This window comes from Poecilia latipinna, unplaced genomic scaffold (assembly GCF_001443285.1).
Source record: "Poecilia latipinna isolate Pla-1442-1.1 unplaced genomic scaffold, P_latipinna-1.0 Scaffold276, whole genome shotgun sequence".
Classification (NCBI taxonomy): Eukaryota; Metazoa; Chordata; class Actinopteri; order Cyprinodontiformes; family Poeciliidae; genus Poecilia; species Poecilia latipinna.
In genome coordinates this window covers 101,270-124,332 of record NW_015112892.1, presented here as the reverse complement: position 1 = coordinate 124,332, position 23,063 = coordinate 101,270, and the positions used below count along the sequence as shown (strand labels likewise).

At 39.6% G+C, this 23,063-nt stretch overlaps 1 protein-coding gene across 4 annotated transcripts in view; it reads right to left on the bottom strand.

Moving 5' to 3' along the window:
• Nucleotides 1-23,063, bottom strand: part of LOC106948159 (roundabout homolog 2) — a 94,941-nt gene that overhangs the window by 60,448 nt on the left and 11,430 nt on the right. For all 4 annotated transcript variants that reach the window (XM_015033665.1, XM_015033662.1, XM_015033664.1 and 1 more), the window contains exon 3: nucleotides 18,754-19,080. In XM_015033665.1, the coding sequence (XP_014889151.1) occupies nucleotides 18,754-19,080 (327 nt within the window). The remainder of the gene's footprint in view (nucleotides 1-18,753; nucleotides 19,081-23,063) is intronic.

Here is a 23,063-nt window from a genome sequence, read left to right as displayed (position 1 = left end):
CAGCGGGTTTGCCTCGTCCTGTCGGACCGCAGCAGGGTTCTTTATTCTCTCTGTTTCTCTTTTTTTTTTTCAAAACAAAGTGTTTTATTTCAGCCTAATCAATCAATGCAGTTTCCTTTTACACGCTCATTAATAATTTACCCATCTCTCGCTGATACAGAGATAAAACAGCCCATGCTTTTTCACCAATGTGCAATCTGTGTCAAAACACTAAATGTTGATCCCTGTACAGCCCTTTCAGTCAGCTGATCAAAGTATTTGCTGCAGTGAGCAGAGTCACACGTTCCACTTATTCAGCTCTTAAAACAGTCTGAAGACTTAAGTGACTGCAAGGGAGATTTTTTTCCCCCCAGCACAGGTGGAATCGCATGCGAAGGAAGAAAAGTGACTTCCTGCTGGCTGACGGCTGCACAAATGAAGCGACGAGTTTCTCAGCTTTAACCTTTGGGAAGAGAAAGACCCCGTTCGGCGTCCTGTCACATTCCAATTATTCCGCGGCTTTTTAATGAAACCCTTTCAATTTTGCTTTCTGTGAAACACAATGACAAGAGGAGAGATATGGGAAATTAATGAATGAATAAAATTACAACGTCGCTTCCCGACACTCTAATGTGGCATTAGGAGAGAAAACTTGGCCTTTCATGTTTTCAAGATGAGTCGCTGCCGGGAGCATGGATTTTTCTTTTTTACCAGCTGCTTCGCACACCTCTAGATAATTTCTTCTTATTATTATTATTTTGGGAGAAAAAAACTGAAACCCAAACACACAAGCTTTCTGTTTTAGCTGTATTTTTACGGAGCTACAACAGTGACAGCTTCTGCTGCTTTTGGGAAAAAACAAAGATTTGGCATTTAGAAATCAGACATTGGAAATTAAAAAATTGTCGCTGAAATAAAGAAACAAACCCATTGAACAACTTATGATGATATGCTCCAGCTTTTTTTTTTTTTTTTTTTTTGTGACCAGTTTTTAAGTCCGGTGGAGGGGGCCAAGTGGGAAAAAAACACACACCTTGTGCAGCACATAGCTAGTGATGTGAGATTTACTTCAAGCAAAATAACAAAAATGGAGGACAGTTGTAAAATAAGCTTTTAAATTCAGAAATTTCTACTTTGGGCCAAGCACTATAAACTGTAAAAAATCTAAAATAAAAATTTTAGAAGGGCACTTTTTTTGGTCCACATCAATGGACCACCAGGCTCCTTCATGGATCCTTCAGTTTTCCACTCGTCCTACCTGCAGTCCCCTGGTGGTTTATCATTCCTCAACCTCTTGAAAGGGTCTTGTTTTTATGACTACTATCATTATTAATTTTATAAACTGACCACTTACTGACTTTGTGACAATTGTTGTAGGTTTTTCAATGGCACCATTTTGTTTTTCAGTGCTTGATTTTACTACATTTTATTTTTTAATGTCGTGTCTTTTTTTGTAAGCTGTCCACTGTTTTAACTCAAGATATTTTAATCTTGTGTGTATAACTTTAACACTACAGAAGTGCAATTTCTCTTATTCAACCCTAAACATTGCACCTATTCAAAATTAGCACAAAAACTAGAGGTGTACCGATAAATTGGTCAGAAAATAAATCTGTCCCAGTTTCCTTAATTGGGACCGATGTGAAGTCGATATTAAAGCTCTAAACATCAACCGCTGTTCTCTTCAGCTGTTCTGTGAGAAGGGTCAGACCGGTCCACTATGTCATGTCTACACGTTTGCACTAAACAACAGTTTCTCCTCTGTTGCTAACTCAGTGACTTTCTCAATATATTAAAAAAATCAGTACCGGCCAAAATCAGAATCGGCAGATTGGTAATCCACAAACATCCACACCTTGCTGAAACACTAACATTGACTCAAACTAAACTGATCACGTCCTCTGGTTTATGTCTAGGCTTTGTGAAGGAGTTGCTCCACCCAGTGCAGGTAGAGCAGGCCTGACTCCACTGGAAATGCCTTCCAGGCGGTTTAGGAGCGGGTTTAGGGGATATATTCATCCCAAACACCAGGCCTTTTATCTGGTTGAGGACTTGCACACAGGCTTTATGGCAGAGGCGTGGACTCAAATTTTACACACTTTCACACCGATGACTCATGACTTCACTTGGACCCCGAACCCTTTGACTTGAAATACTAACGTGATATCTTACACAAAACACAAAGCGTGTTTCGTAGGAAAAACGTCGATTGCACAACAACGATGAAACGGTGCCAGGCGCAGGATCCAGCCATTTGCCAATATTTCCGCCTCCCGTTGCCACAGCGAGCACACTTCATCTACCGTGCTGTTCGGCTTCCTTTTCTTCCGCATCCTACGATGACAGCAAAGACTCCGGAGGTGGTAGAGAGGTCCTGTCATCCGGCACTATCAAAGAGGCGTGCGTGCCGGATGCTCAGCAGTATAACTCGGCACCATGATATTCTGTCAATTTCAGTTAGATTTGAAATCCAAAAGAAAGCAAGTTAATTTATTTTATATTTTTTTTATTTCTTTTAGTACAAGCCTGGAGACTGTGACACAAGTGCTGCCAGTGGCTGTGTTGACGTTACGGACAGGTTCTGTCCAGAGCTGCCAGAAATGCGTGGCCACTTTGTTGAGTGATGGACTCAGAGAAAAATGGTTTAAAATAGAGAACCACTGTGTTGTCCTCCTTAAAATCTGAACTTAAGTGTTTTACCTAAGAAAAATAATGACAATGAAACAAAATGGAGAGAAAAAAAATTATACTTTAATATCCCCGTTTGTGTAATGTGTGAGCGACCAACACATAGCATGTTGTTACATATGGATTAAATAAATATGGAACAAATACAATGCTTGCAGTGCTTACTTTAGTTTTCTATTAAATTCTCATAATGTCCAAATCTAGAGAAAAAAATATAGAAATGAATTTGCTTGCACAGACTAAAAAATAAATAAATTTGACTTGACTTTAAACTCAGCTGGGGATTTTCATGCCTTCAGTTGAAACTTGCATGGAAAGTTTATTTTTTTCTTTTTCTTTGTTATGATACCATCAACAGTAAAAAAAATCAAAATGATAGAATAAACCTTGTGACTTCAGGTTGTTTCAAAAAAACGTTCATGACATTCGCAGAAAATGACAAGATGAAAAGTCTGGGTCACATGAAGCAACAATCATGTACCAATGGACAATGTTTTGTTCGGTGAAATATACAAAAACATGAATTTTGACTTTATGAAAAGCTTCCAACAGTAGAAAGCTTGGTCCTGTTTTAAAACACATTCAGAGCCAGAACACCAGGAACGGCATTCTTTTTATGCCACCAAAAATCTAAAAAACATTTTAAAAGCAGATAAAAAATTAGAATACTCTCAATGTCACATGCTTTGACCGAATGAATTCAACTGAGAAATTTTTCAAAAATATCTCAGAGTTTAGAGCTCTACTTTAATTATTGGTTTTAGTGCAAATGGCATGCACACACAGTATCAGTGCCAAAATTATTCTATTAAAACATCATTGCAGGAGCTGCAGATGTTTTGTGGATGCAGTCAGAAGGGGTCAGCGTCTGAGAACTTCCCCAGTAATAATCAGCAATAAATATTCCAAAACTGGAGGAAATTTTCCTCTGGAATGAAGATCAGTCGACACATTTACCTTATTGTCTCGCCTTTTTTCAGTCCCACTCTAATTTATCTGAACTTTATTGACAGCATTAGGAGCTTATCCTCTTTATTCAGAGGGAAAATTGAATTTTTCCCTGCTTTTTTAAACTTTTTTTTAATTTAAAAGCTGTGACATTTGATAAACAAAAGTGACATGCCTCATCAAAATGGAAATTTGCAACCTGTTCGACATCCTTAAATTTCTCATTAGCCTGCAGTGAGGGTGAATTATTATTCATAGTCAAATAACTTGTCTAAGCGCAGGTGATTATGTGCCCGTGGTTCAATCTGAGGGGTTGTCATGTGCAAACATCTGCCACAGAGAAGTAGACCGAAAACTTATCCTCACCTCACAGGCCAGTCTGGAAATCTTCACAGAAAAAAAAAAAAGAGAGCAAATATGGCTACACCACAACCAGTGGAGGAATTCGTTGGATTTCTATTTCTTCTTTGCAGGTTTGCTACATGTTCTGTTGCTCAGCATTTCTTATTAGCTTTAGCTTCCATGTTGCTCTTCTCTTTTCTGCTATTTCCTGTTTCTGTTCATCAGCTTCTATCAGTTGTTCTTAACTGGTAATCAGTTATGAATGTTGCTCTGGTTAGCATTATGCTATTCTCTATTCGGAAGGAAAATTGTTGCTTTGACAGAGCGCTATGCTAACCAGAGCAACTTGAGATTCCTGTGCTGCTCTGGTTAGAGTTATACTAATGCTGCTCTTGATAAATGCTCCATAGGACTTTTTTATTTTTTTAAACCGTTAATAGTGATGCTGCTGTTGTTGGCTCTTTTGATTTCACACTGCTGTTGTAATGTCAACATTTGACTGATTTCACAATGTTTGCTGGCCATTCTGATGGAGTGTTGTACAAGGAGGAGCTAAATATCTGTAAGATTTTGCTGAGTGCCTGATTTTAAGATAAAAACAGTTTGTTTGTTTGTTTGTTGCAGTGTGGTTTCAACACAACCTCATTGAGTCCTTCTGATTTCTGGGTTAATTTCAATTAATTTTATGCTTGTAATTGTGAATATTTGATCCAATACAAGAGTGTTTTAGTTTTTTTAGGGACGATGGCCTCAGCTGTCTTGTGTCATTATCTGATTCTAAAAATCAATAGATTTTCACCTGCTGCTTCGACGAAATTAAACTTACAGGTCATCATGTATTAGTTTAGTATTTTTCACAGTTTTCAGTCTGATGCAGTGTTAGCTGCTGACACATAAAATGCTTAAATACAGTTCAGTTTGTAAGTTACTGAAAAAACATTTCACTTTTATTTATTTATTTATTTATTTATTTTTGTTTAATCTATTGGGACATCAACCCTACCAAGATTTGTTCCCCCTGCCAGAGGACATTCTTCAAAGGCTACATACAGCCTTTGAAAAATGTCTCTACCAGCTGTGCATTTCTAAGTTTGGACTTTGACTGGGCCATTCTAACACATGGATGTGCTCAGAACTAAACTTTCCCATTGTAACTCTGGCTGAATATTTGGAGTCCACTTCCTGGAAGATGAACCACAGCACCAGTAACACTGCAGCCTCTAACAAGTTTCCATCCAGGAATCCATCAATCTCATCAACTTTGCTGCGAAAAGTCATTCCTACAGCATGATGCTGCTTCCGCCATGCTTTCTGTTGGGGATGATGACGTGCAATGTTAGTTTTTCGCAACAAAAAGAGTTTTAGTTTTGGTCTCATCTGTCCAGAGCAACTTCTTCCAAATGTTTCCTGTTTCTCTTGTGATAAACTTGCAATTGTTTTGCACACTTCATTATTTAGTGTGCATAACATTACTAGGTTACTATAGCTTACTATATTAAGCTTTAGTAACCTCGAGTGATGTTTGTGGATGGAGAATGGCTGACTCTAGAGAACCTCTACAGCAGGCGTGCCCAAAGTGAGTCCTTGAGGGCCGGCATCCTGCATGTTGTAGTTCTCTCCCTGGTGGTAGTAACAACCTTTTCAGCATGTCTATGTTCTTCTTTGGCTTTCTAATGAGCCATCATTTGATCTAAGTGAGAGAACTAAAACATGCAGGATGCCGGCCCTCGAGGCCACACTTTGGGCACCACTGGTCTACAGGAATAACTGCGTTTCCAAGGTACTGGACTCACAGAACCAGATGAACAAACTGCATTTCTACATACAGCCACCACAGCTTTTGATCCCCCAAGTCTCTGGGCGCCAGCCCTCTGAAAAGCAGGATATCCGAGTGCTGAAACACAAGCTTGGGAACAGAGTTAAATCCTGACATCACGAGCCTCCAAAATGTCTTTGAAGTCTAGTTAAAGATAATGTGATCCTCTCTCCTGCTGCGGCTTTAAATCCTGCCACCCTGGTCAGAGCTTCCCAGGGATGTTTGTGTGTGATCATGACTCCGGCGCCGAATCGATCCATCTCCTCAGAAACAGTAGAGAAAATAAGCCACCCCCCCTTCCCTGCTTCCCAAGGGGCCACTGTCCGCAGTATCTTCACAGACATAATGCGACTGGGTTTGCGGAGTAATCTCCTCTTGCTCTGCTCCATCCATGCTGGGCTCAGACACACAGTGCAGCTACCTCAGGGCAAGCGAAGCCTAACCCTCCCCACCCGCCTCTGAACGGGCAAACCTTCACACTCCCTGTGAGCTTAAACAATGGCAAAGCTATAAATGAGTCCCGTCCTTATTTTTGCTGTTCCAGGAGCGGCCGCTCACCGTGGTGACTTTAATATTTCAGGGATATGCAGATTAGGAGATTTAATCTCCCTCAGAATATTCATTGCTTGATTTCTACGTGATATTTATTCCTATTATTTGGTGTTTAGTGGAGCAGAAGGGCCATCTGTTGGCGTTTCAAAAAAAAAAAAAAAGAGCATTACAGAGGAAAACTGAGTAAAGGACAAGGTAATGTCATTGCACGCTCTTTACTTTTAGCTTTTAAGTGGAAACGATGACTGAAACATTAGAAAGGAAAATAATTAGGAAATGTAAATGAAATCAAAGAGCTTCAATGCAAAACACAAGCTGGACTATGAATTTGTGCAGCGGCTTGTTACAATAAGCAATGAATCAATTAATCGGATGATGAATTAAAACGAACTCAACTATTTTCATTTGCATGATTTATCATTTTTCTTTCTTTTTGTTTTTTACCCAAAACTGGATGACAAAAGTCTTCAGTCTTTTGGTTTGGTCCCAACTAAGCCCTTATTTTGAAGGACAGTTTTGCTTACAGAGACTTCATAATTCATTTTATTGGTCGTTTCTGTATTTATTTTAGATATTTTAGATGTCTTTCAGTTCCAGTGTTCAAGGTTAATTTGAATTTAAAGTCTATTGATATTTGAGAATGTGTTCTTGTATTATTACTATGCCGCTACCATTATATTAGGTGAAAATGGTCTCAAAACAGCAACATTATCTTTTATTGCACTAACTTCAAGGGCAATTTATCGACCAGACATTAAAATATGTTTTTTGGAGAAGTAGAAACGTAATAATGTTTTAACCTTCTGTAAATATGTTTTTTAAGCTTCCTGAAAGCGACTTACACAAAGCTCAAGCATGCAGTGAACAGCTGCTGGAAACTGAACAATCTCTCACTGCTTTGTTTCCTTTATTCATGGCTGGGATTTGGTTGACCGCTGCGCACACTGCACGGAGTTACACTGTTACACCCAAACACCTGTGTAAACGGATATTCATGCTCATCTTTCTTTTTCTTTCCATCCATTCTACATGCAAACCTGGTAAAGAGGAAGTTCTCGTCTTTTGAATGCCAAGCTTTTACATGTCAAGAAATTGTAAACTTGCTCTGGTCATTGCCAGGTTCCAACTCCAAGTGGGTGAAAACACAACAGTGTTGCTCGGTCTTTTATATATTTAAGATTACATCTAGGGTGTTTTCACACCTGATAGCTCTGTAGACTCAAAATTGTAACATTTGTTACATTTTCAGCTGAAGAAGTTTGGTTTCACACTGCTCTGTGTCAAATAATCCAAACCAATTTGAAACCTTGCTCCGCCTCTGGCCTGTGGTGGCGCTGCACCAAGAATTACTGAAGCGAATCACATGAGAACCTCCAAAGAAGACATTAGCACAACTTCCTCTTTCACAAAATAAGAACAAAAACATAGTAGCATCAGAGTTTAGCAGTTGTAGGATTGCACAACCCATTTCCTCCACTAGCGTTAGACTCTTGTGTTTGTTTTGGCTGTATTTACCCAGAATGCCCTGCGCTGCAGCTTGCTTCCTGCTTTTTGAGCAGTCTCCGTTCCACTTGCATCCTTGTAGTGAATGCACTCTTTAATAATCTTAGAACCTGGTGTTTCTCTAAAAAAAAAATATTTCAAATTCAGAATCTATCTTTTGAAAAAGATTGGACTTTCTTGTTTCACCAAAGTACTTGTACAATTCCATCCCAGCACAAACACCAAACATAAAGCGAGGTGGTAGATTGTTTATCACCCACCGCATGTGGACACATTGTAATAATTCGTCATGTGATTTTGATGATGAAGCGATACTCAAGCCAACGGAGGAACGGATATTTTTGCAGACAACTTCACCTACAAATAACACGTAAATAAACATAAACTAATTCACAGTGGAGCTGTATTTGGCCCAGAATGTTTAGGTTGTGAAACAGGAACGTGAACTACTTCAGTTTTGATCTCTTTGAGCTGAACTGAACTGAACTGCGTTTGTGAACAACACCCAACAGGGTCGGCAGCGGTGAACATGTCGCAGATTCTGGAAACGATTTGCTGCCATTGTTCTTTTACTTTATGAGTTGTAAACCGGTTAGACGGTCGGCCTAATCCCATTGTTATGACGCCGCACCGTCGTAGCTAATGGAGGCATCGTCCGCAGAGGAGAGGGATTGCTTTAATCCGCCCATTGTCTGATTGCGCTGATGGGGAATGTGAAACCACTCTGGGGGGACCGCCTCCAGTAGACGGTCCCGGTCATAAGTAGCTCAGTTTTTAAAACCGGGATCATGTTTTAATTAGAAGCAGACGGAGGCAGCAGCAGCAGCAGCGCAACGTGAACAAACACTGATTGGTTTCAGACGAACTACGGCAGCAGGGATTCGCTTCTGAGAAATGAATCGCTTAGGTGCAATCCCATCCGACGAGAAGGATATAAACCTGCAGATTCTCTTTAGAGAGGAGAACACAATGCAGGAAAAGACAGGAAATCCCCCACACAGAACTTTGCCTCCTTTGTAATCCCTCATCAGGAGTAAGAGGAACATCTGGCTCTAAAGCCTTTTAAGCAACTTTTATTTTTCATTTGCCCTACTTTATTTTTTTATCCTTCGACACCATGTGACCGTCTGCTACACGGACGGGGACATTCACATTCAGGATTCTGAAACAGGCAGTTTTTTTTTTCTTTTTTCTTTTTACGCCCCTCTCTCTCCTTCCCAGTTGGAAAGACCCGGGAAAATGATGGAAACGGATCTCTAGTCTGCTCCCACTGCCTCATTATTCTGCTTCCACAACAAGTCAGGCAACTCAGCCGGTTACTGGCGGCTTACATTGAAATTCAAGGACAAAAAAGAAAGAAAGAAAAATAAAAAAAAAATAAAACAATGACGACTGCTCCTGGCATTTCTCGACAGTGCAAAACACCGTTACTATGGCATGCTATGGAGAAACAAGGGCTGCAAACAGTAAAACTGCTTTGAAGCATTAGAAAGAGTCATTTAACCTTTGAATTTACTTTAATTTTGAATTTAACAAGAGAAAAAAAAAATCCATTCAGCGACTTGAATTCTTATAGATTTACTTGAAATTCAGGAGTAAAAGAGACAATTTCTTGTCTCTTCAGAGCTTTCTGAAGAGACAAGAAATTGTCTCTTCAGAAAGCTCAGCTTTCTGAAGATTTGACATTTTTGGCAAATAATCCATTTTTACAGTTTTTATTCTTTTGGCCAAACAAGAAGAAGTTTTAAAGTAGTCAGTAAAAGCACAATTTATATCTTTTCTGAACTGCAACACAAACTGTTAAAAGAAATCCTGCCAGCTGTCTGTTTTCATGGAGCTAAAAGACATTTCCTCTGTATGTCGGCTTTGTCCAAGTACTTCATGTCCAACTCTGAGAACAAAACAAATCAAATTAAGCAATGGACAATGTAAGCTCCTCAGGTTGCTCAATATAATCTGAAAATATGAAATCGTTTTGATATTTGCGAGGAGATTTATCCAATGAAGGTACGAAAGATTGTGTTCAAACATCATTCGTTTCTCCCCCGAAGCTTCCGGAACAACTTTCAGAAAAGAAGATTACAGGTGGGTGGAATAATGCGTTCGCAGGGAAAACATGAGAGAAACCTGACGGATGCAGGCAGCAGTCAGACAAAAAAAAAAAAAAAAAAAAGTGTTCATCCTTTTCATTTTTTTTTTTTTATCAATGCAGTCGTATTAAAAATATTTAACATCACCTTTCGAAAAGCTTCTTTCAGGGATAATTGATTCAGACAAACAAGGACGAGCTAAAGGATTGACAGAAAAGCGGAGATTATTTTTTTGGAGACAGCAGGTGGATTTGTGCAAAAAAAAAAATCTTCTTTTTTTTTCTTCTAAAACACAAACAAACAGCTGTTTAATGGGAGTTCATATTTGTACAAAACCCAGGAGATTTCTGCAGTTTTTAATTTCATAAAACAGTTTTAGTGCAACACTGCATAACGTTAGAGATTTGTTTACTTTCTCAATAGTTTAGGGGGAAAAAAAGATCAAAACTGTAACCATGTGCGGTCTGTCCTGGTTGTGATGGAAGTTAAACAGGATTTTAAAACAAACATGAACACAGGACTTCCCATTGTTGTTAATGGACTGAAGGACTGTCTTATCTCGTTGCTGCTCCATTTTTCAGGCCTCGATCAGAAAAAAACGCTGATTATTCTCTTTGCGAAGTCCAACACCACTATTACCACATAATAAAAAATGTAGAAACCCCCAGATGACGATACCATGACTCTTTGAAGCACTCGCAAAACTTAATTTGCAGCATTTGGGATAAACAGAGTCTTGCCTGTGGGTGAATATTTTTATCCAACACTTCAGACACTTGGCTGCTGCCTGGTGTGACATCATGAAAAGTTAAATAAATCACCAAAAATGATCAGGAAGAGAATTTTGAACTTCCACAAGCCGGGTTCATCCTGTGCTACATTTTCCAGATCACACAGTGATATTTTATTTTCTGCTTTAAAATGATCGTATCCACCATATCGCTCAAGGAAGGACATGGTTTCTGTGTGCCAGGGATAAACAAGTTTCATATGAGCCCAAAAACAAACGTATAAGACAATGAAGATGCTGGCAGGAGCTGGAAGAGCCGGCCCAAGGCAGACGCTGACCCCACTGACCTTCAGATATATCCTTGAATTTAAACACAGAGCATATATCTAAAAATTTAACAGTGCTTTATTGACAATGAGAATACTATTAAATTTGGCTTCATGGTTTCAGCATAGATACATAGAACGACTCAAAATATTTTAACATTTAAGATCAAACTTAAAGGAAGTGGCAAGTTTACCTTGTAAAGGTATAAAAGTTAATCTTTGCTTAACTGCTATGTTGCTGTAGCTGCAATTTTATGCTATGAGTTTAGTCTTTGTATTTGTTCTCAAATGCATCTCAGAAAATAATAACCAATAAAAAGTGAATGATTTACAACGATCTTTCTCAAACTCTGGCGCCTCCTACCGGTCCGCAGGGTATTGCATGTAAACAACTGTTTATTTGCCGTGACGTCAGTTCAAAGTGCTACACTGCAGTTAGCTTATCAAAAACTGTGTTTAAAAATAAAAATGGGTAAGTGGCTTAAAACCGGGTCACTCAAAAGAAAGGTTCAAGATACTAGAGGAAGAAAAACAACTCCAGGAATATTATATGATCAGAGGAAGTCAAGTTAAACCTGCTGAGTGGTTTGATGTGAGATTCACGACGTTCTTTTGAACGGTTTTACGTCGTGAACGAGTCTACGTTGGTGAGAACTGTTCTTTGTTTTGTTTTTTACGACTTTGCTAGCTTACAATGCTCTGCTCACATGTCAGCAGGTGTTGTAATTTTTGTTTAATTAAAAATGATTTAGAACAACAAAATAGATAAATACAATTTATAGAAATGGGTGGATAATTTTTATATTTAATAGTGCAAGAAGAGGATTTTAGTTTCTGCCAAAGCATCTCAAGTTTGTTTTTCTTTAATTGTGCTTCTAAATCACAACTAGCCCTGAAATGTTATTAATGCAAACACTCGGTAGTAAAGAACAACTTATTTTTTGATTTCCTTATAATTGACGTAACTGGAAATATTAGAAGCCACACTTCCAGAATCTGCAAATAATTCAAGTAGAGTAGACTTGATCGTGGTTTTGACGACAAAACGACAGTTTCAAAACAGCGCCATCTTTCCCATTAAGATGAACAACTCACTTAATAAGTGCATTAAGAGACAATTGTTTTCATTTCAGGCTGTACATATCAAGATGTTGTGTTGTTGTGGGGGTAATTTCGAGCTAGGTGGTCCATAAGTGTTTGTTAAATGGGTTAAATGGTGCTCGGTCTGAAAAAGTTTGAGAAACACTTTAAAGCTTTGTCAAGTCAGCTTCAAACCCAGGAGGCAACAGGGCTGCCAACTGTGCCTCTCTGCAGCCCCTCATTTATAAACACACAGATGATAAAATGGAAATTACTTTAAAATAAAAGGAAAAGTGCCATAAATTGAGTAGAATAAAGATAAATTTAAAAGAAAGATACTGACGGGAACAGAGTTTTCTTCCAACCTGAACCACAAAGCTTTCCAAATTGATTGTTTTTCTGTGCAGCCAAAAAGCACATAAGTGCTTCCAGTCCCCACCCACAGGTTGCCCCTCATCCTGCACACTTCACATTGTGATGATGTAATGAATAGGAAACTCTCTTTTGGAAACTCTAGGGGTGGTTTTAAATTTATGAGACCTCCACGAGTTAAAAAATTCATTACCCAAAGAGCAAACACCCGCCATTTCCTCAGTTACAGCCACTTAAAATGATGCTGGGTGGGGAAAGTACCTTCTTCACTGCATAACACTTTTTTTTTTTTTTTTACTGCCAGGAAAGCAGCCATTTGATGTGAGGTGATAATATTCCATTCCTCTGTCTATATTATCTTGTTTTATGGAATTAAACAAACTTTTTGGACTTTATACAGCTTTTTGAACTAATCCATCACTAACCAGGAACAATACTATGGAGGTCCTGTTAGTTGTTAGGTCATTTCTTACATAGGCAAGTACACATGGACTCTGTGATACAACGGCTAGCTTAGAAAGACTGGGCATATGGTAACATCATTAAGATGTTCTCAATAGAGCCACAAAATGTTACAATACAAAATAACACATAATTTGGAAGTTGAAGGGAAAATAATACACAGATTCAGAAATTTCAAAAGTGCATCTATTTACATTTAGTTCCACCGTTAGCTTCAGTATGTGGTTAGCATCTTTTTACATATATTGATATTCTTTTCCGATCTTATTTACAAAAGAGGCCGAATTCAGTCAGACTGGATAAAGAGTGTCCGTGAAGAGGAAGTGTGGCCACGGTTTTTCAATTGGACTTAGAGCTAGACTTTAACTAGGACATTCTGACACATGATTTTGCCCTGACTGTAGCTCTATAGTCCTGATGGAAGGTGAAACTCTACCCACAATGTCAAGTTTTTGTCTAGCTTCTAACAAATATTATTCCTGTTCAGCTCCATCCAAGTTTCCGTCCACCTCTGACCAACTTTGCCACTACAGTTTTTCACATTGCATATAGAGGAACCACAGAGGCAATTTTCTCCCCACAAGAATAATTTTGAATGTAGGGTGAAATGTTTCCCCTGTGAACAGAGGATTTGCTTCCACGTTGCTGTCGTCTCCCTTACACGACTTGTGGCAAACAGACGAAACCGCAGGAGATTATTTTGGCTTTCGGTCACCATGAAAAGGGCCAGGTTCATGGAGAGCATGTCTTGTCAACAAATTCTCCGATCTGAATCGTAGATCTCTGCCGATCTTCCAGAGTTACCGTCGGCCTGTCGATCTTTGCTCTCCTGTCACTATAAGTGGACGGCCCTGAGTTAGCAGGTTTGCGGTCGCTCCAAAGTCTTTCCGTTTTTGGATAATGAACTGAATAGAGCTCCCTGAGACGGTCAAAGTTCCTCTCTCCCTGACAGCTCTGTCCTGTTTCTTGGTCTTCATAGTAACGTTTTGTTCTAAAATGTTCTCCGGCAAACTTTCACAGAACAGATGTATTTCTAAAGGCGTCAAATTACACAGAAGAGGACTTTATTTGTTTAATTAGGGCCACATGTGGCTCTTTGGACCTTTCTCAATGGCTCCTAATAACTTTGACTAAAACCGACATCAACTGATGGCATTTAAATGTAGATAAAAAAAAAATGGGACGCTTTCAGTTTTGCCAAGGAATACATTCATTGAATTTCCTCAACTCATTCACAATAAAAGTGCTATAGTCTAATAGTACACTCCAAAAAAAACATCTTACCAAGTATTTTTGGTCTAGTTTCCAGTGTAAACATCGTAGTGCACTTGAAATAAGACAAAACTAACTCAGAAGTAACTTATCCTTAATATTGGTGAAAAAGCATTTGTTCCTGTGGCAGATTATTTCACTTATAACAAGACATTTTTCTAATGTTATAAGTTAAATAATCTGCTAGTGGAACTGGTATATTTTCATCAATATTAAGGAACTGTTGACTTAAAACAAGCTCATATATCTTGCTGAAAAGTTCATGTAATGTTGTAAGTTAGTTTTATCTTATTTCAAGTGTAGTAAGATATTTTCAGGAGAAATTAAACCAAAAATACTTGGTAAGATTTTGAGTTTTTTTTAATCAAAAACACTTCTAATTTCTAGTTGAGATTTATCTTTATTTAAACATCAGTCCTTTTTAAAAGGGTAATCTAAAACCTTGCAGCTCTAAATGAGTTCCTTTTAGCTGGACTGATGGCAAAAACGGCGTATAGTAAACTTTGCAGACTCCTGAATTATGGGACATCTGAGAGCAACTGGTTTCACTGGATTTAACACAGCGGTGTCAGATAAAAAGAGCTGGATATCCGTACCGCAGTTTTCTATTTATAAAAAGATTTCTGCTCCAAAGTTGTGCTCTACTTTGTTCAAGTCACACAAAATCGCACTAAAACTCGGCAAAAATTCACGAGTACGTTTGCAAGGCACCACATGTGGGAAAGCTGGCTTTACTTTACATCTGCTACAGCTAAACTCTTCTTCACATCCTTTGTTCCAACTGTGACAGACCTCCAATTTATTACCTTCAACAGACAAAGCAATGACAAGTTAAACAACAATGTTTTTGTTACCCTGCGGTGCGCCGGAATATCATTTCTGCCTGCCCTTGCATTAGAAAAGAGTGCGCTCGGAAACTTAAAGGAAAACAGAGAAATCTTCTCGGCGTGAAGCCTCTGCAATCTGCGATCGCAAAACAACGCCCCGCGGTTCGGCGGAATAAGTCCCGTTTCTGCAGTAATTAGACGAAAGGAGTCACGGAGCAGCGAAATGTGAGGCAGTGTAGAAAGTCTTAGTCATGCAGCCTCATGCATTATGCACCGTTCGCAGGCAAGAACGAATTACTCGTGCTGTTAAAAGCAGGTTAGCAATCTCCTGATCCCTCCTCTGAGCTGAAGCAGCTGAACAGATGCGTTGGTATTAATTACTGCTCAGTGGGAGTTTGGAGCTCTTCCTCCTCCCACCTGTTGTGTCTCAGACCCTCGCCTCACACGTTTCTGCCAGACCACCAGCTTAAAACTGGTCATTAACACTCGCATTCACCCCCCAAGCCCCCTTTCCCTCCCTCAGCTAATTGGGTCAGTTTTTACCCCACAGTCAGCACGACCTCACACCGAGGGAAAGAGGACAGTAGGACCACCAGCACGTCGTCTTAGCATATGCCCCTGGATGACTGCAGGCGCAGAGATTAGAATAAAACAGGCACTTATTAATGCTGTTAGTCACTCTCCGCCTGCAGGTGAATCATCCCTTCTTCCATCTCAGTGTGCTGTAAGATGAAGAAGCAGTAGAAGAAAAACAAAAGAAGCTCAATTTCATCGTCAACAAATTCAAAAAGGAGGCAATACGACAGTATCCGCATTATGTTGTGCTCCCAGAGCTGCATGGGTTTGTGGTTCCTGATATACATTATATCTCCGGAGCCCGTCTTTATTTTAGGACACAGCTGCTGATGAGGTCAGCCAGCCATAAAACACAGACACACACACACACACGCACACACATTCACTGTGTGCCGGCAAGGAAAACCTCAGCACGGTGGAAGATAAGACTGGGCTCGAATTGCTGTTTTGTGTTTTTTTAACGAGGACAATTCGCCCTTGCTAATCTGTTTTGGTCCTTCCCCTAATCAACTCACTGACTAATCCATTCCCTTGTGCCAAGGAGCGCCGCGGTTCAGCCCGGGGCCAAGACACGCTGGCACAATTAGCGGGAGAGGGGAGACAATGGCACGTGCCCCGGCTCTTTCACCGACATATGAGGAAGCTCACACCAGACACCTCAGAGGCCGACGCAGTGGGAGCGGCAGTGGCTGAGATACAGGAGCTTTAGCCGGGGTTTCTGGAGGTCCGGAGACGTGAAGCTGTTCTGGTGACTGTCAGTGTTCATTATAAATGATTGTTTTCAGTTTTAATCATCAGAATCACAAGCTACAGTAGAGCAAGTCCTGTCTAGAGTTCCTTTTGAAGCATAACAAATGAAGCATTGACCAACTTTATGTGCATTGAAGATTTTAATAGCTGCTGACAATGTGATGTTCTTAAGATGCTTTATGTTTTCACGGTGTAAAGCACTTTGAACTGCCGAGCTGCTGAAATGTGCTATGAAATAAACTGACTGATTGATTAGAACGGGGCCATTCTTGGCACCAGGAATTACTTTTTGAAAAAGTAATACTTTAAAAACATCTATGTTTTCCGTCACACTGTTCAGATTTTTTTTAGTTTTCTTGTAATTTTGACAGTGAGATTAAAACAGTACCACCATTAGCAAAGCAGTCAAGCAGGCAGCAGAACAGCTGCACATTAACAGCTTCATTTTGCACAAAACTACTCTGTGTTTTCACATCAAAATCAGAGTAAGAATAAATAAATATGTATTGTATTAAATATAACATTAATATATGCATCATCAATATGTTGCAATATTTTAGCAAGACTAAGAAAAATTGCTATTTATCTGTTTTATAGTGAAATAATTATGACTGTTCTCTACATTTCAGCCGAGAAGCTTTATGTAAGCACCTCCATGCCGTAACATTGCTACTCAAGGTTACCGTAAAGACAGAGTACAGAACCGTGACCATACCGAACTACATCCTTTCATCAGTTTCTACAACCTCCATTCAGTCTGCAAAGTAGCTGAAAACTCAAATCTGAGAGGCGGAAACGATTTATTCAGATGCTTTGTTTGCATTTAGCGAGCCATGCTACCTGCTCATACAAGATTATAAATGAACATGAAGTTACCTTCAAACTGATTTTCTTTACTTGAAAGAAAAGCAAAAGCCTATTCACAGCAACCTGCAAAGTGTGATTATGCCTCTGTATTCATAATATTTAATGACTGCTAAGATGGTGAATGCTAGAGAAAATAGTAAGATTGTCGTAGGTAAGAGATCTTAAAAAGAAACTTGAATATGTCCCAAAATCAATATCAGAAGGTCAAAGCTTTGCAAAAAAAAAAAAAAAGCCTGAGATGAAAAATTAGCCACAAAATGATGACTGCAACTTTTATATTTTCTCAGGTAGCTGCAAGCAACATGTTTACTTATATTAGCACAAAACACATAAATAGATGCATGAGAAGTTACGTTTGTGTGCTTTTAAAGTTTTACTGGCTCTGCTAAAATTGTTCATGCTTTATTTTTGTAACCACATTTGGCTTCAGAATGAGTAGCTGAAATCTGAACAAAATACCAGAATGTGTATTTGGAAGTTACAGTCGATCAACACAGTCATGCTTTCCCAAAATACTTGGATAAATATAAGTCACCGAGCTGATATGAGCCAGAAACAACCACATCACAGGTTTGGGTTTCAGCTAAATCATGTTTGGATGAGACATGAAGATTTCCACTCTCTGCTCCTAATTCCTTAGCTCTTCACATTATCAAGACAACCAGGTTTTGTCAGAGCTCTTAATGTATTTTATATCTAAAATTATATAGTCAAGAGAGAAACTAACAAACTAATCTAATAAAATGCATTTAAATTCCCTGTTATGACTTGCAAAAAAAACTAAACTGTTAATTTACTTTATATAGACAGGAGATATTATGTAAAATTGACTTTTTTTAGCTTTACATCATGTTTCAATGTTATTACGTCATAAAAAACATACCTGGAGTGTTGCTTTGATTCTTTCATGTGTGTTTGAGAAATCCCTTAATCTCCCATGGCAACCATTTAGAGGTGTCTAAACCCTTGCTCCCAAAAAGCCCCGCCTGTTTCCTCAAAGCTCCTCCTTAAAGCCCCAGTCTCCAGCCAACCCTCCGCCTCACAGAGCACTTCTCCCCCCTGCGCCTCCCCGACTCAGCTCCTCCAGACTAGCAGCAGCAGCAATTAGCAAAACAGCTGGTGTAAAAGGGTCTGTGATGACCTGCTGAAGGCAAAGTGTCGGAAAGAGCAGGAGCTTCTTAAAGAGACAGAAGCCCAATTCCGAGGTGTCACTTTGCAAAGCCAAATGTCTTTAAGTAATGTTCGATATATCCAGCATTTTTCTAACAACTGAAGGTAACATAGCGACTTGATTGTTCTATAAAATGGCTCCATGTGAGCACTTATATTGTCACGAATGAGGTCAAGTAACATGGATCATGCATCCGTATCAACAAAAAATGAAATATATATATATTTAGTATAATGAAAAACATCTTCATAACTCAATGCATTGTGTTGTGGTTCATTGAGAAATACGTTACTTCTCAATGAACGCAGCACATAGTCAATTTATCTCCAATTAGCCCCCAAATTAACAGAACAGTGAAACACAGTTCCAACTTTAAGCTGACTATCATAAACAGAGCCTTACCAGCGACCTCCAGCGTTGCGTTGCGACTGATGGCCTCTCCCAGCGGGTTGCGGGCCACACAGGTGTAGACGCCCTCGTCCGGTTTGCTCCTGCGTCCGTGAACGATGCGCAGAAAGAAGAGGGAGCCGCTGGGCAGCAGCATGCGGTGGGAGCGCGGGTCATCCCTGTCGGTCTCCACGCGCTCGCCGTCTTTGTACCACTCTATGCCGGGCGTGGGCCGGCCCTCCGCCTTGCAGTTGAGGGTGGCGGGCTCCCCCTTAGAGACGATCAAGTCGGAGGGGTCCTCTACTATCCGAGGAGCACTGTCTTCAAATCGTGCTCGGGACCCTGAGAGGAAGAGGAGAAGGTTAATGTGACTCGTCCAGATTTGAAAATGTGTCGGCTACTGCAGAATGATTCAACATGATGTGAGCTTTCTCCTTAAGATATGTTGTCACGTTAAGCATTTAAGCAACTACAATGAATTGAAATGGGCTCCTTTAAGGGCAATTTTGTTTACAAAGACATCATAATCCATTTTATTTATGGTTTTGGTTGTGTGTCTTATTTATTTCCATTTTATCTGTTGTTTTTGGTTGCTCTGTTTAATTTTGGATATGAGAACATGAGGGGCTAAGTGGTCTTTACAAAAAATGATTGGTTTTTGAGAGGGTGAATTTGCAATATAATACTAATATCAATTTGTCATTTGATAATGGTCTCAAAACAAAACTTATCATGACAGGCCAATTTGTCACACTGAAAATCTGCTTTTCTAGGGGATTTTGGGCAAACAAAAGTTCATTATTTTAGAGGGGAAAACGATGCATTATTCTGAAAACATAAGCGAGACTTTCATTTTATCCAGCTCCTTTTCACTGTCACAACTCTAAATAAATTCTACTGCAACAAATTCTCTTTACAAATCATTAGGCGATTAATACATAGTTTGTGTGATGGAAAAAAAACTGCTCATCATCCTAAATGCCTAGGTGTAATTGTCATCGGGAAACATGGTGGTGGCTGCATCATGCAGTGGAGATGCTTTCTGTAGCGGGGGCATGAAAGCTGATCAGGGCCCTGTTAGAGCACAATGCCAAGAAACATGCAGCTGGTTCAGATCAATGCAGAACGATCCAATCAGTGTTAATTATATGATACCCTCTGTATCAAACTTAAACTTTCAATTCACCAAAAATATGTGGATGTGCAAAGTTTGTAGATACGTACTCAGTTACCTGTAAAGTGTTTATTTGGGGGGGGGGAGGGCGGTTTGCAAAAAACTTTGAAAACCACATAATTTTTGTTTCCACAAAAATGATGCACAACTTTATGTAACTGTATCTAAAAAAATCTTTATGAAATATGGTAATGTTTTTTTGGCCGTAACTCAAGAACCTCCAGCGGGTCTGACACAGAGTTCAGATCAGGCCCGACCCGACCCGCCTGACTAATTAACATTAATTTTAGGCCTGAGCCAGACGTAAACGTGACATATTTTAATTATGGTTTTACTGCTTTCGCTTTCAGACCACCAGTTAAGTAAGCAGTGTAAATCCTCCTGTTTTTAGCTGCTCTTTATCATTTTCCAGCTCCATCTTGTCACTTGTTGCAACCTCAGGTTGAGTCAAGTGCGAATCATCTGGGAGGTGTGACTGATAGGAGTGCGGCATGGTGGGGCAGCGAGCGCATTTATTGTTTAAATGAACTTCTGCACCTTACTTTCTTTCCTCAGTAACTTCAACTATCTACTCCTCTATTTAAACTATAAGTAGAGTAATGTAGCTCTGCATTGTGTATTCTCGTTTGGTTTCCTCTGTGCTGTATGTATTGTTGGCCCAAGCACAACCCGTCCTTCAAGTAAATCATTTTGGTCCCACCCGTCCCACGTTTCAGGTCAGGATTCAGGCTTGGGTTATAAATCTAAACTCTAGTATGGACACATTTTCAGGGCGCTGTACATTCAACTTCTACGTCCTCCTCCAATTTCTGCTCACAGAAAGGCCCATTACGCCAAATATGCATCGCTATCCAGTATGTTAAAGACAACCTGAGCATATAAATCGCGCATCTAATGTGATTTGGTAATGGCTAAACTTTGTGTGTGTGGACTCCTGTAGATATGAAGACGATAGCTGGTGTAAAGCTGGAAATTCTTAGCATTTAATAGGAGCTGAAAAGAAGCAAAAGAGGCAGAGGGAAATAGATAAGTCCTGTATCCAACTCCCCGGAGATCCATTACTATTTTTGCTTGGCTCTCGGCGAAAGGCGCTCTGCTACGAGACCTGAGGTAAGCTCTTAGAGCACGACCAAATGTCTCCAACATTGTGTTACAGTCAGAAAAAAGATGAATAATTCAAAACGGCGCTGCTTTTAGGTCGCTTCTGAGGAGCAGATGGCCTCTCTGTCTCTCTCTCTGTCACTTTTTTCTGTTTGAAAAAAAAAAAAAAAGGAAACAAAATGGTCACTGTACCAGTGATTTATTAAGCTGCTCTGTCTGTGGCATTAAAGTCGGCGCATGATCCAGACTGCATGAAAATCCCCCCCATTATCATCGCAGAGAAGCGGTGGACAGCAACCTAATGACACACATGCTGCCATTAAATTAGACTTAAACCAGAGGCATTGGGAGAAATGTGCGCTTTTGCTTAAAGCAGATCTAAGCCTTTTTAAAAATAAAAAAATAAAAAATTGAGCGATTTGATCCAGGCAGGCCGGCAGTCACCACCGAGGCAGAAACCCGAGGTAAACATCTAAAGAGCGATCTAAGTGCTCGCAGCTGACACTCCTGGGTCACAAAGCATTACAGCTTGAAACAGCAGCGCGGGCCGCGGATGAATACTAATCGAGCCATTAAAATGTTCTATAGCACCTTCAGGGCATCCTGGTGTAAAAACACACCGTGTTTAACAGGAGCAGACGAGTCTAAATTGGCAACCTGAGAGATTATCTTCAGAGATATCATTACAGGATTTCAGCAACGTGGATGTGACGCTGCTGTACTTGGCACATCTGAACATATATATGTATATATGTAGATTTGATTTATTTATTAGAGTGTCGTGCAGGGATGGTATGGAGCCCCGCTTACGTAGACTGACAGGAGACGACGCATCAAATATAGCTAATAGGATGTCAAGACAGCCATCAAACAAGCCTCTAGCATTATAAAACATTAACACAAATTAAATTGCACAGCAAGAAAATGTACTAAAGAGGATTTTACAAAACACAAAACTCCCATTCGATAAATGTTTCTAAAACAAAAGTGTTAAGCACTAAAACATCTAAAAATAAAACAGTAGTGACATGAAGTACTGTATTTAAATTGAAGTGAAGTGTATGTAAATGTCAAGGATTACTGATTTTCTTGTGAAAGCTGAGATAATTCACATCATTCTTCAGTATATTTGAACAATAGTGCAGTTCTAACGACTCTCCCCACCAGTAGGTGGTGGTAATGCACACCAAATAGCTGTTTGCCAACCGACAATAAACTCAAGAAGAAGAAGACAGCAACGACGACTTCACATGGAAATGTGGCTAGGCTCTGGAAAGTGCTGCTCACGATCCTGCAAACCCATTGGTCAGGGGATACAAACGATTCACAGGGTTTTCCAAATCGATATTGCAATGCACTGATAAATCGATATTTTAGTTCTTAGTAAAAGAAAAACCAATCGAAAAGTTACACCACACATCTCTCTGATGATAAAAATGTAGTAGATGTCACAAAACACTTAATACTCAGCAGGAGCAACCAACCAAAACACACCCACAGCTACATTGAAAAATGTAGATGGGCAATCAAGGAATTGTTAGTAAGAAATTCTTATCTGAGCAGCATCTTCCCTTCAACACGTTCACATCCTCTAACGTACCAAATGCATTGTCAACCAATCTGGACTAAGCTAGCATGTTCAGTTGTACGAGCACTTTTGCTTTTCTAATGTTGATTACATGAAGTGAGGAGTACCAGAATGCAGCAGAGCACACACTAATGAAATATTCATCCTGGTTGTCTAAACCTTCCACACAGGAACTTTTTGGGGGTTTTTTTTTTCCTAAAATGGGCTGTCAGTTTTTGAAAAGTCACCTCAGTCATTTTGAAAAGGTACGAAGTAAGAGTGTGCAAACACACACATACAAACAAACTTTTTCCTCCATGCGCCACATGAATGTCACTCCAATTTTTGTAATGTTGACTCAATGGAGCCTGTGTGCTCGACTGCAGCCGCCAGAGCACGCTGGAACGGGACAGGATGAAATATTCATAGCGCTTTTCTAGACCTTCCCAATGTAACTGGAGCAAATGGGTCACTTTCAGCCAA